Source organism: Lithobates pipiens, unplaced genomic scaffold, assembly GCF_037356315.1.
Source record: "Lithobates pipiens isolate NorthernLeopardFrog02 unplaced genomic scaffold, aLitPip1_a1.2 Scaffold_13, whole genome shotgun sequence".
In the NCBI taxonomy this organism is placed as follows: domain Eukaryota; kingdom Metazoa; phylum Chordata; class Amphibia; order Anura; family Ranidae; genus Lithobates; species Lithobates pipiens.
In genome coordinates, this window is record NW_027507718.1 from 177,738,916 (window position 1) to 177,760,365 (window position 21,450).

The window sequence follows — 21,450 nt, forward strand, 5'->3', positions numbered from 1 at the left end:
TAGTCACTATGGCTGGATACATCTAGACTGAGCCCCAGGGAGTTGGTAAAGTTCAGATTTCTGCAATGCCCTACAGGGCGATTCTGCCATGCTTGTGTTACCCAGTATCAAATGCACTAAGATTTAGATTGAAGAACGGACCTTAATACGCCTATAAATTTTGCTGGTGCAACGATAACTATGATCTGTAAATGTATCTATTCGCAATGTATGTACAATGGAAGCCATTCAATGCATTTAAGAAAACGTTCGCCCCAGAAGATTTGGCTGCTGAATGACCAGGTATTTTTTGCGATGCGGTACTGCGTTGCTTCAACCGACAATTACGCGGTCGTGAGATGTTGCACCCAAGCTTTCTTTTGGTGGCATTTGATCACCTCTTCGTTTTTTTATGCTATAAAACAATTTAAAAAAAATAAAAGCAATATTTTGTCTTTGTCTTCTACATATTTTTGTTTATTGTGATTTTTTTTTAAAGCGTCTTGATTGATTTGCGCAAAAAGTATAGTGTCAACAAAATAGGGGATAGATTTATAGCATTTTTATAGTTTTTTTACTAGTAATGGCTGCGAATTTTTAATCGGGACTGAGAAATATGGCAGACACATGACACATTTTTGGGACCATTGGCATTTATACAGTGATTACTGTAAAAATGTCACTGGCAGGGAAGGAGTTAACACTAGTGGGTGATCAAGGGGTTAACTGTGTTCCCCGTTTGTGTTTCTAACTGTAGGAGGAGGACTGGCCTAGGGGAAGTGACAGATCGTTGTTCCTAATTGGAACTCACGATCTGTTATGCCTCTACTCACAGAACAGGTGTGTGTGTGTGTGTGTGTGTGTGTGTGTGTGTGTGTGTGTGTGTGCGTGCGTGCGTGCGTGCGTGCGTGCATACACTTCCCTGTTCTGCCTCTCATGCTCGTGAACAATTGAGACTCAACCACGAGCATCGGCACCCCCCGCTGTGTAGTGGCAGTGTCTGCCATCTCGATCCCGCAAGCTGACGTATAGCTACGATGTCACGCGGAATCGTGCCGACCTGCTGCAATAAAAAGGACAGCGGCTGGCCGGCAAGGGGATAGAGATGTATATACACTTTAATGCTTGATTTATTTTTGCCACAAATTTATAAATGAATGCATATAATGTTTCTGAACTCATCGGGGTATAAATGGAATTGTAGTTCGAGAATTTTGCTTGATAAAGTGAATGTGTATATACATTTCATTTAGTACTTTATAAATAAATCCCAAGCATGCATTTGCAAAAATAAGTTACCAATGGCAGGCCCTATACTTTTTTTTTTACCTTTTTTTTTATTTTTTTTAAGTACCCTCAATTGCCATAAAGTGGTATGACCATAATTCTTCTATCCACACATTGCTGTACTGCAAACCATTTGGTTTACAACCTGGTTATGCTGCTTCTCACATAGAAGAAAAAAAGTCATAGACTGTAGCTCAACCACAAAATTGACTTTCCTTGGAAATTTGATGATATAGGAAGCAACAAGGAAGTTGCAAAACGCAGGCTCCAGGAAGCACCCTTCTACAAACTTGTGTGTGTTTTTGTTCCGATATTACACAGGGCTTGGATTAGTGTAAATTTTGTGAACTATATTATATTATTTTAGGACAGCAACAATTTTAGCTTGATAGCACTAGTAGACCAAGGAATACTATCAAGTGTTGGTTTCCTTGAAAAACATAATGTAAACTTGAGGCTAGTTTTTTTTTTAAAGCGTTTCATTATTCCATGTAACTTTCAATGACAGAAAGTGGATAAATACATGTCATATGCTAGTTCAGTATCTGCATGTAGCTACACTAGTTGAGAACTGCAGTGAATATGGTAGCTTTTAGGTTTCATGGACTGGACCATTTACAGGTCAGGACAGGAGATTTGTTGCAGCAAGGGTCCTCATATTTCTAGTAATGCATTTTTTTTCAGTTGGCCATACACAAAAAAAATAAAATAACCCCAAAACACAGGAGTGGCCTTGTAATAATGGCAGGGTTTATACCACTGCAAGGCACAAACTTTTTATGTAGGTGCATTAGAGTACAATTTGTTCTTTAGGGCACCCCAACACACTGCACATGGTATTTGAATTTACAATAAAGAGCATTTTCTTGCAATGGGCAGTGTGGGCAATGTGTATGGGAAAAAAATTTAAAAATAAATAAACTTGGAGCTTTTGTGAACAAGAGACACATTGGGCAGACTTGTATATGATCTACAATAATATGTATGTAGTACGGTACCTTGAAAAAAGTATTCATACCCCTTAATGTTCCACATTGTCCTGTTACAACCAAAAACAAAAAGATGTATTTTATGTGATAGGCCAACAAATTGTCAAGTGAAAGGGAAAATTATAAAAGCCTTTTTCTACAAATATGTGAAAAGTGTGGCGTGCGTTTGTATTCAGCCCCCTGAGTCAATACTTTGTAGAACCACCTTTCACTGCAAGTCTTTGGGGATGTCTCTACCAGCTTTGCACATCTAAGAGACATTTTTGCCCATTCTTTGCAAAATAGCTCCAGCTCTGTCTGATTGGATGGAGAGCATCTGAACAGCGACATTAAAAGTCTTGCCACAGATTCTCAATTGGATTTAGTTCTGGACATTGACTGGGCCATGCTAAGACATAATTACGCTTTGATCTAAACCATTCCATTGTAGCTCTGGTCGTATCTTTTGCAGACTAACAGGTTTTCTTCTAAGGTTGTCCTGCTCCATCCATCTCCCCATCAACTCTGACCAGCTTCTCTGCTGGAGAAAAGCATCCCTATAAACGTGATGCTTTCATAGTGGGGATGGTGTGTTCAGGGTGATATGCAGTATTCATGTTAAGTCACACAGAGCTTTGCTTTTAGGCCAAAAAGTTACATTTATAAAAAGTTCAGAGATATGTTTTAGATTATATAACAAGGAAAGGTTGTGCAATTGTTGAACCAGTAGTACATTTGAACAGGTCTGTTTTAAAGTCTGGAAAACAAGTGGGTAAGGCCCCTTTCACAGTCGGAACGTTCAGGTCCACCTGTCAGTTGACGGCGGACCTGAACGGGTGCTCCATGCTGGTCTATGGAGAGACGGATGTCAGCGATAACATGTCCGCTGACATCCGATCTGGTCAAATCCGCCAAAAGCAGACAGATGGCCCTATGTCCGGATCCGTCGCTGGCGGATCAGATGAGATTTGATGAAAATGGACATGCTGTCCATTTTCATCCAATCTCTCCATAGAATCCAGCGGTGCTCAACAAGCCCCTCCCTGCTCAGTGAGCAGAGACGGACCTGTAATCCGCCGGCTCAGCGGAGAGAGCTCCCGCTGAGCCGGTGGACAGAGGCGGACTCCGTGCAAGCGGTTCCACCTGGTCTGAATGAGGCCTAAGGCTCTGCTGCAAAGTCTGCCTGGAAAAACCTAAACATTTCCTTACTGTATTTATGACTCCCTACTCCAAATAGTCACAATACAGTCTTTGGATTAAAAAGCTAGCCCCAAGGCCTGAAAATACCAATGGCATGGTGCTCAGCTGCTAAATGGAGGGGTCCAAAACAGAGGTCGACCGATATTTGGCATTTTTTTAAAAATTAAATCGGCATCGGATGATTGTGCTGATGAAAAAGGCCGATTATAACTTCAGCGTGACTTGCAAATTTTTGGGGGAAAAAAATACACTGATGATAAAAAATAAATAAATATTAAAAAAAAAACCACAACAAAAACATACACAAACTAAAATCAGCAAAGTTATCCCATTTTTTTTCATCCAAAAGTTTTGATTATCTGTTTTTGTATATTTCATATATCGTTTTTTTTTTTTAATCTAAATTCTACATCCACGTGAACGGATTGGAGGTTTGTTTGGTTTAATAAATGTTTAAATGTAAGAAATTTTCTGTATCACTTATTACTTCAGTGTGAAAGCAAACTTGAGCAGGCAGGTGTTGATGGTAAAACGCTGCTAGTTTTAGCGGCGCTTTACTGTCATTTTAGCAGTGCAATTCAGCTGCTAGCGGGGCACTTATAACCCAGCTAGCGGCCAAGGAAGGGGTTAAGTGTGCCCGTGAAGTGCCACTGCCAAATCGCATTGCAGGCGCTTTGGCAGCTGTGCCCATTCATTTCAATGGGAAGGAGTGGTGGAGGAGCGGTATAAACCGCTCCAAAGATGCTGCTTGCAGGACTTTTTATAACGTTCTGCCAGCGCATGGCCTCAGTCTGAAAGCACTCGGGCTTTCACACAGGCTGCAGGGGAAAAAAAAAAAAGTCGGCCTAACATATCTGCCAAAATAAATAAATAAATCAGCATCATCGGCCGCCGTGATTTCTAAATATCGGCATCAGTCAGAGAAACACCAATATCGGTCGACCTCTAGTCCAAAGCAAAGATGTTCTTTAGGGATGAAGTGGTACCACCTACAGTGCTGTGAAAAAAGTAGTTGCCCCCTTACTGATTTTTTTTTTTTTTTTTTGCATATATTTGTAGGATTCAGAACAAAATTTTTACTATGACAAAAAAGATAAACCAAAATAGTTTTTATATGACAATTTAATTTTATAGGGAAAAGAAAAAAGAAATTTAAAATCTGCCCAATCCTGCCTGGCCCTATGTGAAAAAGTAATTGCTCTCTTGCTAAATCATGAATAAACTGATTTAGCACATATTTTTGTAAAGTCAAGTTAAATTTCACTTGGCAGACCCGATTGCTGCCAGACCTGTTTAATCAAGAATTCACTTAAATAGAAGCTGTCTGATAAAGTGAATCACACTAAAACATCAGTCTGGAAAGGGTTAAAAAAAGTTATTTCTAAGACTTTGGAACTTCAGCAAATTGGTGAGCATTATCCAAAAATGGAGAAAACTGGGATCAGTGTTGAACCTTCCCAGGAGTGGCCAGCCGACAAATCACTCCAAGAGAATGATCATCCAGGAGGTCATAAAAGAACCCAGATCACCTAAAGAACTACAGGCCCCACTTGCCTCAGGTAAGAGCCACGGGAGAGTTCCAAGGTCAAAGCCACTGCTGACCAAAAAGAACACAAGGCTCATCTCGCATTTGCCAAAACACATCTGGATGATCCAGACTGAGGCAAATATTCTGTAAACTGAGGAGACAAAATTTTAACCACAGAGACTTTTTTTTTTTTAATACAAGGTCAGCTGTTCAACTTCATGGGATGTTAGGCTCTGGAACAAGTGTTCGTTATAACGGAAAAAAAAAAAAAAAAAAAACAGTTGCTCTACATAAAGATGGCCTTGGCCAGGGATATGCAATTAGTGGACCTCCAGCTGTTGCAAAACTACAAGTCCCATCATGCCTCTGGGTGTCATGCTTGTGGCTGTCAGAGTCTTGCTATGCCTCATGGGACTTCAAGTTCTGCAACAACTGGAGGTCCGCTAATTGCATAGCCCTGGCTTAGGCTATAAGAAGAATGCCAAGTCCCTGAAAACTGAGCAGCAGCACAGTGGCCAAGACCATACATCGGTTTGACAGGTTCCACTCAGATCAGGCCTTGCTATGGACGACCAAAGAAGTTGAGTGCACATGCTCAGCATCATATCCAGAGGTTGTCTTTGGGAAAACAGAATTTTTGTACTCTGTAAAATCATTTTCTCTGAAGTTCATTGACGGACACAGCATCTTCATCTTGACCTTAGGGTTATATCGCCCCTTTAGAAGAGGACTAGGCAGAAAGTGTTAAAAAGAGCAACACTTACACAGTACTGCCCAGGGGGCTGTTCTACTGGCTATAACCCCTCACACTGCATCCAGCAGCTCAGTCTGTCAAAAGCAGTACAAACATAAATAGGTGGTGTAGGTGCTGCGTCCGTCGAACTTCAGAGAAAAGGATTTCACGGAGAGTACAAAAATGTTTTTTTTCGTTCATTGACGGACACCGCATCTTCACCTTAGGGACGTCCCCAAGCAGTGTCAAAGAAACGAGGGGTGGGAACAGCAAGAAAATAACTCCACCCATAACAACCAGAGCTCCTCAATGGAGGAGTTGCAACCTTAAACAGCCTCCAGCAAAACCTAGCGGCCGAAGTAAGCATCTCAAGATGCTCTCACATCAACCATGTAACATTTTGTGAAAGTGTGGACGGACGATCAGGTCGCCGCCTTACACACCTGGGAAGTGGACACTTGATGTCGGAAAGCCCAAGAGGCAACAATTGCCCTGGTAGAATGTGACGTTGCAGGAAAGGGAGGCGCCCGCCCCCTTATGGCATAAGCCCCGAACCACAATCTGTCTGATCCACCGAGAAATGGTGGCCGATAATACCTCCAGTCCCTTCTTCAGACCAGCCACCGATACAAACAGCGAGTCCAACCTCCGAAAAAGAGCCGTAGCAGACAGATTCACCCGCAGTGGGGTGTGACGGCCAAGGACCTAAAGGAGTGAAGAACAATGTCCTTATTTAGATGAAAGGCCGAAACAACCTTTGGCAGAAATGAAGGCTGTGGACGCAGCACCACTTTATCCTGGTGGAGGATCAAGTAGAGAGACTTGGGAAAGTTCAACGAGCGCAAGTTCCTCCCTTTTGGGTGGAACTCCGCTTTAATGTGTGTTGAAGTCAAAGAAAGTGTAAATGAGCCCTTAAAGTGTCGCCTAAGGACAAATTTTAGGTATTGTAGTTAGTTTCCATTTCACAGATGTGGGCAGATTTAAATCTTGACATGTTGGGTATCCTTTTACTTGTTACAATATCATCCTTTTTTTTTTTTTTTTCTTAAAATATAAGAGTATTATTATTGTGTGCACTAAAATTCATTAAAGTGCATTTGGGGTTTGATAAACAGCTGCATGTGAAACAAAAATTCTAACAGCCACCTCTGCTTTAAGAAAACATATGCCATTTCCTATTTTCTAAGTATTCTAAGGGCCACTTCACACATTTGTTCTGGTTTTGAAAGACCATTCATTTCAATTGATTGCGGTCTGCGGAAGACAGTAGGGGCTACTTTTACAAAATGCATGGTACAGTACTATGGTCAGAGTTGCGCAAATCCTATTGTTTAAATGCCTGGTACATGCAGTTTCAGGCGCCAGGCAGGTTTTACTATTTGTAATTCGGCTGCTCCAAGTAAGGGGTGCGACCGCCTGTCGGCCCGGCTGTGCCATAATTTTCTCTAGCACAAGCTGATCACCGGGTCCTGGTCAATGACTTATGACTAGGATCCTCTAATCGGCAGAGCGAATGACAGGAGAGAGCACTGTGTTGAAGAAGGAAAAAAAAAAAAAAAAAAAAAAAAAAAAAAAAAAAAAAAAAAAGGAGCAGGGAATAAAAATCAGTACACTGCTATGTGAAAATACCACACAGTTAACACCAGTTAGGCACGCAACCCTTTAATTGCCCCTAAATGTTAACCCCCTTCCCAGCCAGTGTCATTAGTACAGTATATATTAGTATTGATCACTGGTGAGGTCAGTCAGTTCCCACAAAGTGTCAGAATGCCCCTCACACTAGCAGTCCTGCTATAAGTCGCTGATCACCAGCCTCACTAGTATTCAAAAATAAATACAAATTCCAGTATACTTTTTTTTTTTTAAAGTATGTATTTTATGTGATAGATCAAACACAAAGTGGCACAGAATTGTAAAGTGGAAGGAAAATGATAAATGGTTTTCAACTTTTTTTTTTTTTTTTACAAAATGTAAAAAGTGTGCCCCCCTAAATCAATGCTTTGTAGAACCACTATATGCAATTACAGATGCAAGCCTTTTTGGGGTTGGTTCTACCAGCTTTGCAAATCTATAGAGAGACCTTTTCCCCCTTTCTTTGCAAAATAGCTTACGATCTGTCAGATTGGATTGAGAGAGTCTGAACAGCAATTTTTGAAGCATTGCCACAGATTCTCGATTGGATTTAGGTCTGGACTATTGAACACATGAATGTGCTTTGATCTAAACCATTCCATTGTAGCTCTGGCTGTATGAATGATGGATTGAACAGCGCTCTAAGATGTTCAAAGCTTTTTTTTTTTTTTTTTATATATAACCACTTAACCGGTTCCCGACCAGCGCACGCCGATGTACGTCGGCAGAATGGCAGGGGCAGGCATACTGGCGTACAGGTACATCCAATCTTCAATGCCTCCCTGCCATCGCGAGCGCGCCGCCGGCAGGGCGCTCGCGTGCCGATCGCGACCCCCTTGAGTCCGGTCGCTGATCCCGTGGACTTTATCGCCACGGGCATACCCGCAATCGTCTCACAGGGCGGCTAAATGGAGGAAATGCCATTGTTAACAGCATTTCCCCATTCTGCCTAGCAACCAGTGACGCTGATCTCTGCTCCATGTGATTGGAGCAGAGATCAGTGTTCACTAAATAAAAGCCCAGCCCCCCACAGTTAGTAACACACCCCTAGGAACACTTAACCCCTACACTGCCACCCACTGGTTAACCCCTTCACTGCCAGTGTCATTTACACAGGAATCACTGCATTTATATAGCAGTGATCGCTGTATAAATGACAATGGTCCCAAAAATGTGTCAAAAATTTCCCATGTGTCCGCCATAATGTCGCAACAACAACAACAACAACAAAAATTGCTGATCGCTGCCATTACTAGTAAAAAAATAAAAATTAATAAAAATGCCATAGAACTATCCCTATTTTGTAAACGCTATAACTTTTTGCACAAACCAATCGCTTATTGCGATTTTTTTTACCAAAAATATGTAGAAGAACACGTATCGGCCTAAACTGAGGGAAAAAAAAATGTTTTTTTATATATTTTTGGGGGATATTTATTATTATTATAACAAAAAGTAAAAATGCGTTTTTTTCAAAATTGTCGCTCTATTTTTGTTTATAGCGCAAAATATAAAAACCACAGGGGTGATCAAATACCATCAAAAGAAAGCTCTATTTGTGGGAAGAAAAGGATGTCAATTTTGTTTGGGAGCCACGTCGCACGACCGCGCAATTGTCAGTTATAGCAACGCAGTGCCGAATCACAAAAAGTGGTCTGGTCTTTGACCAGCAAAATAGTCCAGTCTGTAAGTTGTTAAGGACCAGGCCTCTTTTTCAGACTCGGTGTTTACATGTTTAAAACCATTTTTTTTGCTAGAAAATTACTTAGAAGACCCAAACATTTTATATATTTTTTTTTTTCTAACACCCTAGAGAATAAAATGGCGGTCATTGCAATACTTTTTTCACACCATATTTGCGCAGCGGTCTTACAAGTGTACTTTTTTTGGGGGGGGGGGGGGGGGGGGGGAAAATCACTTTTTTGAATAAAAAAAAAAAATATAAGACAACAGTAATATTAGCCCAATTTTATATTGTGAAAGATAATGTTACGCCGAGTAAATTGACACCATTCCAGGAGCGGGCGCAATTTTGAAGCGTGACATGTTGGGTATCAAACTTTTAGCCTCAAAAAATCTCCATAAGCGTCTTAAAAAAATTCTACAGGTTGCATTTTTTGCGTTAGAGGAGGTCTAGGGCTAGAATTATTGCTCTCACTCTACCGATCACGGCGGCATGTGTGGTTTGACCGCCGTTTTCATATGCGGGCGCTACTCACGTATGCGCTCGCTTCCGCGAGCGAGCTTGTCCTGACGGGGCATTTTTAAAAACCTTTTTTTTCCTTATTTTAATTGATTTTATTTTTACATTATTAACAAAAAAAAAAAAAAAATCACTTTTATTCCTATTACAAGGAATGTAAACATCCCTTGTAATAGAAAAAAAGCATGACAGGTCCTCCTAAATATGAGATCTGGGGTCAAAAAGTCCTCAGATCTCTTATTTGGACTTAAATGCAATAAAAAAAAAAAAAATACCTTTAAGAGGTATGGGCGGAAGTGACGTTTTGACATTGCTTCGGCCTTCCTATGGTATAGAGACGAGTGGGGGCTCATCTTAGCCTCACTCGTCTCTATACCCAGCTAGGAAGAGGACCCGATCGCCTCTGCCGCTACCAACGGCTCCGGTAAACGGCAGGGGGCGCGGGAGGGGGGGGTGGAACCTCTCCCGCCGCCAATAGCGGTGATCTCGCGGCGAACCCGCAGCGGAGACCACCATTATCGTACAGACGACTGGCACCTGAAGAGATGGATATCTCAGTTGTGGCAGCATCTGCTGCCGTTATCGAGATATCCCTCTTCAAAAATAGGACGTACATCGGCATGTGCTGGTCGTTAAGTGGTTAAATAACCTAACCCTGCTTTAGGCCAGGTTTACATATGTGCAGCCATGAGTCCAGGTCTGGATTTTTACCTAAATTCGCAGCTGAACTAGACCCAAAACGCACAGGACCATTCTGAAATCTGAACCGTGGCCATCCCAGACCTGTGGGAACCGGCTCCATTGAGAGCCAATCACACTTGCCTGTCATGCAAACCCAGCCTTAAACTTCTCCACAACTTTATCCGACTTGTCTGGTGTGTTCCTTGGCCTTCATGACTGTTTGCTCACTAAAGGTTCTCCAACAAACCTCTGTGGACTTCACAGAACAGCTCTGTTTATACCGAGATTAAATAAGGTATTTGTAAAAGATTTTGAAAACCATTTATCATTTTCTTTCCACTTTGCAATTGTGCACCACTTGGTGTTGGCATTTCACATAAACTACATTTACGTTTTTGGTTGTAATATGACAAAAAATGAAAATTTCAAGGGGTATGAATACCTTTTCAAGACACTGTATTTACACACACCATAGATTGTAGACACTAACTTTCATGGAAACCAACCCGAGCTTATTGGGATTTTATTTTACTAAAGACATGTAGCAGAATACATTTTGGCCTAAACTTATGACGTTTGAAATTTGTTTTCTTTTTTTTTTGGATATGTTCTATAGCAAAATGTAAACAATTTTTCTTAAACATTCTCTTTGGTTTATATCAGGCATTTCCAAAGTCCAGCCCGTGGGCCAATCGCAGCCCGCGTTCCGGATGGCCCGCTTGGTAATGTTGACATATACATCTTTTGTGGCCCCACAACGAATCCGAGCGCCGTGGATACAGGAGTATTTCCTGTTTACACAGCGTCCTGTGTAAAAGAAGTCCCGTCTCCTGCGTGGCCATTGGACAACTGTTTTGTCCATCACAGGAGGCGGGACAATTAAAAAGAGGCCGTCGATAGAAACAGGAGTTTCTCCTGTATGTCTGTCAGTGCTCATCCCGCCCCTCCCTTACTCCTCCAAGGCTGCAGAGGACATGAATCGGGCTGCACTCATGGCAACACGCTGCAGGCTGCAGATGGGCACTGACCATTATTTTGCTTCACAGGTCTTAATTTAAAATGTAAGAATTTTTTTTTTTTTCCCCTGAGACTTCCTTTTTAAAGTTATGGTACGTGATATAAGCCGATTAAATACAGTACATCGAAATAACACACCCGAGCTCATCTATTCACCACACACAGCACAAAGGCAAGAGAATTCTTGTTGGGCCGTGTATTAGTGCTCAGGCGAACACACTTAGACCGAATTTTAATTCAATGTTACAGAAAATTATAGTTCATATATTTACATAAGTGGTCACATTCAAAAAGGGACTTGTGCTTGAGTGGAACATATCATTGGTGAAAATTAAGTGAAAAACCCACTCGTGCTCCCCCTACAGGACCACACTCACCAGAAAGATGTACCCCTGCAGGGGTAAACAGCATTGCAATGGAGTCCACTCTGTACCCAGTATTTTTCTCCTTATCAACCGTAAAAAACAAACAGTGGGTGCACAACTACAAGCTCACAGCCTGCGCAGTTGATAAAGGAGCTGTAGTAAGCTTCTTTGTGTCAAAAGACAGAGGTCTGCCTAATTTTATTTTGAAAGCGATAAAAAAAAAATTAGATATCATAAAAGAAAATGCAAAGCCTCATTTAGAAATGTGGTGGGTGGGTTTAGAGAAAGCAAAAATGCAGTTGAGTAGCATTTTTGCTGCCTGCCAATCACCCCCAATAGGCAGGGGATGGGGGTCTTTACATCGTTTCACACCCACAGGCAACTTAACACTACACATTCTAGTCAATAGGAAGTTGTAGCACATTTGTCAGCAAACATGGAGGTTAAAACAGTCGGTGAGGAGATGTCACATGGCTTCCTTGCCTCCTGACTGGAGAGTGTGAATTGGGCCTCAGAGGCAAGGAAAAGTGCACTTGGAAGTGAAGTCACTGTAGATCCGAGGGGGACATGCCAAGAAAAAACAAAAACAGCATTTTAGCTTGCACGTGATTGGATGATAAAATCAGCAGAGCTTCCCCTCATTTCAGATCTACCCCTCAGATTTAGAGCGACTCCACTTCCAAGTGCACTTGCAGCGCAAAGTGGATTTGCCTTTCATGAATAACCCCCTTTGTGTCTTGTTTACACCAAAACTCAAGTGTGATGTCCTGTGTGGAGCGGTGCAGGAATACGCAGCTTTGCATGAATTTTTCTTCACATTCCCGCACTGAAACAAACAAAAACCAACAGCCTCACTCCTGCATGACCCAATGTGACAAGACGTGGGAGGGGAAAGCAGAGGAGTACTGCGTTTATACTGTCCACCTACTTTCCCTCACATCGGATCCCAGCCAAGATAATGCTGCCACTCTGGTTTGTCCATTTGCCCCTTGAACGTTGGCGAGCAATGATAGCAGGGGACAGAATGGCGGCACAGATGAGGCAAGAATAGCGGGAGGGACCTTGACAATGGGGACAGAATGGCAGGCACAGATGAGACGGACAGATCGACGACCCTGGATGTAAGGTCTAGTCTGTACAAAAAATAAAGACAAAAACCACACACAACCCACACCCGATTCTAGATCATAAGCTCCAACGAGCAGGGCTCTCCAATCCCTCCTGTATTGATTTGTATTGTACGTGTACTGTCTGCCCTCATGTTGTAAAGCACTGTGTGTGCAAACAGTTGGTGTTCTATGAATCTTGTATAATAAAAATAATGTCAACATGCATGAAAGCTCCCTGAAATTCACATAAAAACTGATGTAAACTCGTGTCTCTGCAAAGTAAATCTGTGCGTTTTTTCCATCAGGTTTAAAGCACATATGGCGTGAACGAGATCTTAAAGCGGAGTTCCACCCAAATATGAAACTTCTGCTAATCCAGTCTCTCCCCCCCCCCCCCCCACCCCCCGTGTCACATTTGGCACCTTTCGGGGGGGATTTGCTTCCTTTTCCGGCAAAACATCACCACAGTATCCATAGCGATCTATGCCATGTCAGACCCCTCCTCCATTCCCCCTGCTGTCTTCTGGGAGACACACAGGTCCCAGAAGACAGCAGGCACCAGTCAAGAGACACAGACACACACTGATCTCTCAGTCTTGAGTAAGCAGAGAGTGGTAACTGTCAGTCTGCTCTATCCCTCTGGCGCCCACTGGAGGCCAGGCTGTGGAGGGGGCAGGAGCCGCTGGCTCAGGCTCTCAGCGAGAGGCTCTGCCAAGCTGCCACTAAGACATCTGGGTGGATACTGACATTAAAGTTGGAATTCCTCCACAGTCAGGATTGGCTGAGTAACGTCAGCCGACAGAGGACATTAGCCTGCTGTCATGTGAATCTGGATCACAGGAAAGCAGAACAAAGTGCACTCCGGTGACACACAAGAGACATAGGGCCAAGAGTTGTTGGCCCTTTAAGTAGTTTGCTAACATCTAAACAAACATTAGAACACGCACCATGCATCAAAGTTTACATTTCAACATTCTGAACTTTAGCCACTTGAGGCACGAATAGGCAGCTGGCCATAATCTAGCAAGTAAACAAGAAATAATCAATATATCTGATAGCTTTTCCAACTACTGGATCACACTTTGACGTGTGTACAAGTGCCATATTGCAATAAAACTGTAGAGGAAAATGTAAAAAGCCATTGCTGACCTTCCTCTCTAAAATATTGAAGTCACTGACCCAGAACAAGTGTGAAGATCAGGAGTTCTGACTTGTCTTGCTGTACCATCTACAGGCTTATAAATTCAGTGAAACTGGGCAATAGGTCTCCAACTACAGAGATTATTCTTGAAAAGGAATATTACAGTAAAATGCAAGGTCAGCTTACACTGTCCGACCCCCACCCATGACAAATCACATACTATTAACAGGTGTAAAACAAGTTTATACTTGCATCACCCCCTTGTTTGACATGCGTCACCTAGACAAGAAAGATGTCCTTCTCCTGCCTAGACTCCTGGGAAATACAATCTTGTGAAAAGTCACTCTTGCAATGAACTGTTTACTTGCAAGATTTGGTCTGCTCTGCATTCCTGAGGAATTTTCCAGAACAGACCGACATCATGCCCCTCAATGCAAAAGATGGGGGAAAAGGCAAGTATAAATCTATTTTTTCTTTTATAATACCCAGTCTGGTGGCATTGGCATCATTTAAAGGGACCAGCAACAGGGCATTGGAATTCACCCAGAAGGAGACAATTACTGAAAGGAGCATGTTAGGAATACGTCCATGAATTGGGGTGCGCAAGCAATCTACGTGTTGGTGGCGGCATTGGTGTGCATGAAAATTAATCCATGGGCAAATACAGACTATCATTGTGACTTTTGTCTGAACAATTACAGTGGTTGTAAACCCTTACATATACCCAGTGAAGTGAACAGACTCAGATGATACACATGACACAAATCCTACTGCATAAGTTTTACTTGTTTATCTGCAGTCTCTACACCCCTCAAAAGGGCAGAAGAGTTTTAAAAACTTTCTTAATCTGTCAACAGCACAGAGGAGGGGGTGGCGAGACTGCAGTGTGTGAGAGCTGATAGAAGGAAAAAAAACAAAACAAAAACAAACAGTCACCGACAGCTGGGCCAGCATCCTAGCAAGCAAAAATGCTACACTGCCAGAACCCTAAATGGTGGCAAGGCCACAGAGAGAGAGAGAGAGAGGGAAAAAAAAAAAAAAAAAAAAAAAAGAAGGGGGGGGGGGGGGAACAGACAAGAGCCATCTAGCCCACACATCCACTCTCCCAGGCATGCTCACTAAACAAAAAGGCAGACAACTAAGCAAACCAAACGCCCACGAATTGGGCTTCTATCAGGGGAGGTGCAGAGAAGCTGAACAACAAGGATGAAAAATAAAAGACCCTCTCACTCCTCTTTAGCAAGTAGATGAGGAACCTTGTGCTTTGAGGGACAGAGGATTTAGGGAAGCATTTCCCAACCTTATTCCTCAAAAATGTAAAAAACAAATCAAACAGCACAAAAATAATTTTAAAACACAACAGCAGCTGAACACAGTCAAATTATCAAACCCCTTATAACAGTATAATGAAAAAAGCAGTGCAGCGCATAAACATAACATAACTAAATGAGGAGAAAATCCATAATGTTCATATATAAAACACCAAGTGTCTGGATAAGTGTTCATATGGATAATAAGGTGATCGAGTGACAGCCACCACCAGCAGTAATCCGAGCCACTCACCTCAAAGTGTGGGCCCCTGAGTAAATTAGACAGGTCACGCAAGAGGGTATCATAACTGGGCCGCTGAAAGCAATAGACGCTGATGATGAGTGCATACCAAGTGTATGATATTCTTTGTGTCCAAATCATGGGCTCAGGTTCACACGGACATAGAATAAAAGCAATAGAATACAGTGGTACAAGGATATTTAACGTAGATAAAAAAAAAAAAAGTTTGCACTTATTACCTTACACTGAGCGACAGTGCCATTTATATAAGTGCAAACAGTAAAAACTTTCCATGAGGATCAACGACAAGACGCGGGTGACGTCAAGCTAGTCACGTGGTTCCGTACACGTTACTTCCCAAGGGGCAGGACTTCATCAGCGGTGATGGAATGATGCGAGACACCAGCTTTAAATATCTGACACAGGCCATTAGAGGTATTGCACATATAAAAATAACCATGGAAACCAAGCTGACTCCCAGGCACAGCCTGGAAATGACCTAATTAGAGTCAGATGTAAACAAAGACGTCCATGGCAGAAATATCAAGGCAAAACTAATGTGTATTACCATGTCCATCCTGGCAGGGCAAACGCACACTATACATCTCGCATAGTTCTCAAAACGAAAAAAAAAAAAAAAAAAAGTAGGAGAAGCAATGCAAGACGCAGGTAAATGTTATCTATATTTTATTGATTTTTATTTTATTTAGGCATATGGATTTTACTAGTGTTTACCATAGTGTCTGATTTAAGATGTGAAACAGATGCATTGCTTCTCTTTTGTTTTGATAACCTGGTAATACACATTCGTTTTGCCTTGATAGGCATTTCTGCCATGGATGTCTTTGTTTACATCTGACCAATTAGGTCATTTCCAGGCTGTGCCTTAGAATCAGCTTGGTTTTCAAGGTTATTTTTATATGTGCAATACCTCTAATGACCTGAGGTGTCAGCGCACGATACTTAAAGCAGGTGTCTCAGGTCATTCCATCACCGCTGATAAAGACCTGCCCCCTGGGACGCAACTCGTACGGAACCATGTGACTAGCGCGATGTCACCTGCGTCTTGTCGTTGATCTTCGTGAAAAGTTTTAACTGTGTGTTTTTACCTTACCCTGAGGGACAGTGCCATTTATGTAAATGCAAACTTTATCTACATTAAATAGCCTTGTATCAAATGGAGAGCACTGTATTCTATTGCTTTTATACTATGTCCGTGTGAACCTGAACCCGTGATTTGGATACAAAGAATATCATACACTCAGTATGGACTCATCTATTGCATCCAGCGGCCCAGTTACCATAACCTTTTGAGGTAACTGCTAACGTGACCTGTCTGATTTACTCATGAGTCCACACTTTGAGGTGAGCGGCTGGGATTATGGCTGGTGGTGGCTGTCACATGATCACCTTATCCATAGGAGCACTTATCCGGACTCTTGTTGGCGTTTTATATATGAACATTATGGACTCATCATTTAGTTATGTTATACGTTTATGCGCTGCACTGCTTTTTTCATTATTCCTCAAAAACGCCAAAAGACCACACCTGGGCTTTGGAGCTTTACCGTCATTTTTTGCAGCGCTTTTAACCCCCACTAGCAGCCGAATAAAGGGTTAAAAGCGCCGCTGCCCATAGAATTCAGTGGGCAGGGGCCCTTTAGGAGTGGTGAATTCACTGCTCCTAAAGCGCTGCAAAGAAGCTGCTTGCAGGACTTTTTGATGTCCTGCCGGAGCAGTGTCTCTCCCCCACCCCCCCCCCCCCCCAGCATAAAAGCAATTAGGCTTTCACACCGGAACAGCAGATGAGGCTTTTTCAGGTGCTAGTTTTAGCACTAAAGCGCCTGAAAAACCCCTCCATTGTGAAAGGCGTTTTGGGGCATGGCCTTGTTGGAGTCCGAGCTGATGTTGCCACTTCATTCACCTCTCCAGGATATCTTAGATGTGCGACTTCCAGCAGCTACCCTTTTTTATCTTGATCCCTTAGATAAAATAGTCTTAAAGTGGTTGTAAAGTTAAGGTTCTTTCACCTTCAAGCGGAGTTCCCACTGTTTATTTTTTAGCATGAATATCTTTTGTTTCTAACGCTTATTTATAGCACTCACATTTCTGTGCTGAATCAGCACTCGATTACCGATTTCATAGAGGAATATATCTTATATTCCTCTTCCCTGCCAGTTTCCAAGCACTATCTTCAGGGCTCTGCTGCAGCCGAGAGACCAGCATGCACCGCCCGTTTTCGCTCATGCGCCGTACACCTGACACTGCAATCACAATGGGCGGCACCGTCGGAAGTGCCCGCCCACGTTGTGATGGCAACAAAGCCCTCGGCACTGCCCACTGACTCCTGGGAAATGATGACATGCATCTCCAAGAACACAGACGCAGAGGGAAATTACATCAGGCGCCATGGAGAGGAAGAGACAGGATTACGAGGGACCCACTAGCAACAGTCATGAGAAGGTGAGAGAAAATAAATAAAAAAAAATGTCCAAATGTTAATTGTATTTAATGCAGCTGAATAATGCTAAATAAATTATATAAGTGGAACTCCACTTTAATGCATTAAGGTGAAAAACCTTCTTTGCTGTAGCTGCCCCCTCCTCTTTTCTTACCCAAGTCCATCCGATCCAGTGATGTTCAGGAGCCTAGCGGCTCCAGACGCTGTCTCAATTCACTGGACAGATGGATAGCAGTAGGAGCCATTGGCATAGGAGCAGGGCTGAGTCCCTCTGTCTGTGTCAATGGACGCAGCAGTGAGACCCGGGAACGAGCCAGCACAGGCGCCCACATAAAAAACAGCTTTCCGTGGGGGCACTCGAAGGGGAGGAGCCAAGAGCACCAGCAAGGCACCCCAGAAAAGGAGGTTCAGGGCTGCTCTGTGCACAGACCAGGTAAGTGTATAATAAACATGGTATACATTTTAGTTTACAAAAAATAATTACTACAACCACTTCAATATCAGGCACTTTCCACCCTTCCTGCCCAGGCCCGTTTTCAGCTTTCAACGCTGTCACTTTTTAAATGACAATTGCACGGGTATGTTACATTGTACCCAAACAAAATGGTTTATCATTTTGTTCCCACAAATAGAACTTTATTTTAGTGGTATTTGATCACCTCTGCGATTTTTTTATTTTTTTTTGCTAAACAAAAAAGGTTTTTCTTTGTTTCTGTTATAAAATGTAAATACGTAAGCTTTCTCCTTCACTGATGGGCACTGAAATGCTGCACTGGACACTGATAGATGACACTAGCAGGAATTGCTGATGGGCACTGATTGGCATGTCTGGGCACTGACTACCATCCCTGGTGGCCATCCTTGATCAGTATACCTGGTGGTCCTGGGTGGGCATCCACAGGGCACAGCTCCCTCCATCAGGAGAGCAGCGGATCAGCTCTACACATGTCTGTCAGGTTTTCCTGTTTACACTGATCAGCCGTGATTGGACATGGCCGATCATGTGATAAAGCGCCTCTGTCAGAGGCTCTTTACCGAGATTGGTGTTGCGGTCAGACTGACAAGCCTCACCACTTAAAAACGTCATAACTGAATCACCGCCCGGCCATCATTTAGCTATAGGCCAGACAGGAAATGGTTAAATACCAAGTCAATGAAACAGATATAAAGCAGCTGTGTAAAGTGAAGGAAATCCTGAAAAAACTACCTGTTGGGGGTACTTGATGACCAAGGGCATTTGGATAATTTAGCTTTATTAAAGTGAACAGCAATTTGCTGAAAGGGTGGGAGGCAGCCTGCCTGCCCACAGTCTGTTGTACAATGCCTTTGTTCCACATTAAAGCGGGATTCCACCCTAAAGTGGAACTTCTGCTGATCGGAACCCTCCCCCCCCTCCGGTGTCACAATTGGCACCTTTCAGGGGGGAGGGGGGTGGAGATACCTGTCAAAGACAGGTATTTACACCCACTTCCAGGCATAGACTCCCGTGGGAGTCTACGCCATTTCCTGCCCTGCCGCGCTGTCTGCTGGGACACACACGGGTCCCAGTGACAGCGCGGAGATTTCCTATTGCGCGGCGCAACTCGCGCATGCGCAGTAGGGAACCGGGAAGTGAAGCCAATTCGCTTCACTTCCTGATTCCCTCACCTAGAATGGTGGCGGCAGCAGCCGAGGGATCGATCGGCCTCGGCATCGCTGGAACCCGGGACAGGTGACTGTCCATTTATTAAAAGTCAGCAGCTGTAGTATTTATAGCTGCTGGCTTTTAATATTTTTTTTGTAGGTGGAATCCCTCTTTAAAGTGCAGGAACTTAGAAAAAAAAATACCCCTGCTGTCTCTACACTGAGAAACGAGTGAACAAAAGATAACCAATAACTCAGTTCTGGGGTCCACTCTGAGCACAGTGGCAACTATCAGTCATCAGTTCTGCCCCTTGAGCGCTCACTAGAGTGCCGGGCTGTAGAGGTGGGGGTGGCTGGCTCAGGCTCTCAGCAGCAAGCTGAGAGGCTGTGCCCGCTGCCAGTCAGGCACCCAACATTGAACAGCCAAAGCTTGTTTGGCTATACGTCTATGGCTCACAGGAGTGCATTTATTTCTGCACTCATGACCCATTTTCAGCAGACGGCAGGCTAAAACCCACTGTTAGCTGAAGTCACAGAGCCGCTTCAGGCTCAGAAAAGATTGTAACCATATGGTCGGGATCTGCCCACATGCCTGAACTGGCACCAGTATCAACAAGCTGCTGGTTGCTGCCCCTACAGATTACCATTCCAGTGAGCACTGGGGAGGCAGGAGCAGACAGCAATGAATGACAGTCACCAGCTCTCTGGGAGCCCTGAGAACCGAGTAATTGGCAGTGTTTGATCGCTTAGTTCTCAGCCTTAGAGCGGGGGGGGGGGGGGGGGGTTGCTGCATCCACCCAGGTAAGTATTCATACAAAATAAAAACATACTCCCATACTTCTGTATTAAAGTCGGATCTTTCCAGCACCAGGATTTGCTGAGTGATGTCAGCTGACTTCAGCCCTCTGTCGGATGAAACCGGGTCACAGGGGGGGTACAAAGAAGTGCGACCTACAGGATATGTAGGGACAAAAGTATCTTTGGCCACACTTCTCCTTTAAGGGTGGCGGTAAAACGTTGACTCAACTGCCTAGTTTTACCAATCAAAAAAGTGTACAGGACATAACCAGGTCTGTTGTACAAAGGATTTACATAAAAAAAGAAGCCGGGCCTGGTCACTCCATACAGTATTATGGGCTGAATGTGAACGTACAAAGTGGATGAATAGGATTGTGTGGAGAGGCACAGAAAGCTGAGGATGAGTTGGAGGCACTTTGGTTGTGGTGGCAGCCAGGCCAGTGTCTAGTAGGCAGGGAATGTGAACCTTATAAGGAGGCTCAGGCAATTAAGAAGAGCCCCAATGAGGACTAGGACCCCATCCCCCAGCCCCACATTTCACACACTGCTGCTGAGGAAGAGGTCACCCAACTCCTGCTCCTTGTCCCATGTACCTGGCAGTTCTGGTAGCTCTCAAAAGCCCGTAGGGCGCTGTCGGTGAGCTTGACGTGGAAGACAGAAACCCTCCCTCCGACCCTTCCACAAGACAGCCCGTAACTCCGCTCCTCCTTCAGCGCCGCCATCTTAACAACACCATTCCTACCACCACCGCTGCTCACCCGACGCGCCCCGCCTCCTTCATTACTTTTTTTAAGCGCCCTTTCCAATTGGCTGCAGAAAATGTCCCTTACTTTCGGCGACCAATGATCACCTTCTTCGGACGTTATGGGCCTGCTTAATGCTGATTGGCTTCAGTGAGCGGAAGAAGGCGTGGCCTTCCAGTTCCGTTTATTGCGGTCAGGAGGAGCTCCTCTTATAGAAATGATTGGCGGGTGACCGAGCTGCTAGTTCCGCCCTTTCGGTGAACTTCGAGCATCAATGGTGGAAACGGAGTTGGGCGTGGCTTTCTCGTAGACGTTCGCGTCGTTGAAGGGGCGGGCTATGCAAATAAAAACATGTGAAGCAGCCTGACAGATGAGAGATCAGCTGGCTCGTAGTGTCAGGAATGTGCGCAGGGAAACAGCACGCCGCTTTG

General features: G+C 43.7%; 1 protein-coding gene across 2 annotated transcripts in view; it reads right to left on the reverse strand.

The window, feature by feature from the left end:
* Positions 1-21,040, reverse strand: part of ELL (elongation factor for RNA polymerase II) — a 199,107-nt gene extending 178,067 nt beyond the window's left edge. Inside the window, exon 1 of one of the 2 annotated variants that reach the window (XM_077475919.1) lies at positions 20,870-21,040. In XM_077475919.1, the coding sequence (XP_077332045.1) occupies positions 20,870-20,998 (129 nt within the window). In that variant the 5' untranslated portion in view covers positions 20,999-21,040. The remainder of the gene's footprint in view (positions 1-20,869) is intronic. The other variant, XM_077475918.1, reaches the window with a different exon arrangement.
* Positions 21,041-21,450: the final 410 nt, after the last annotated feature.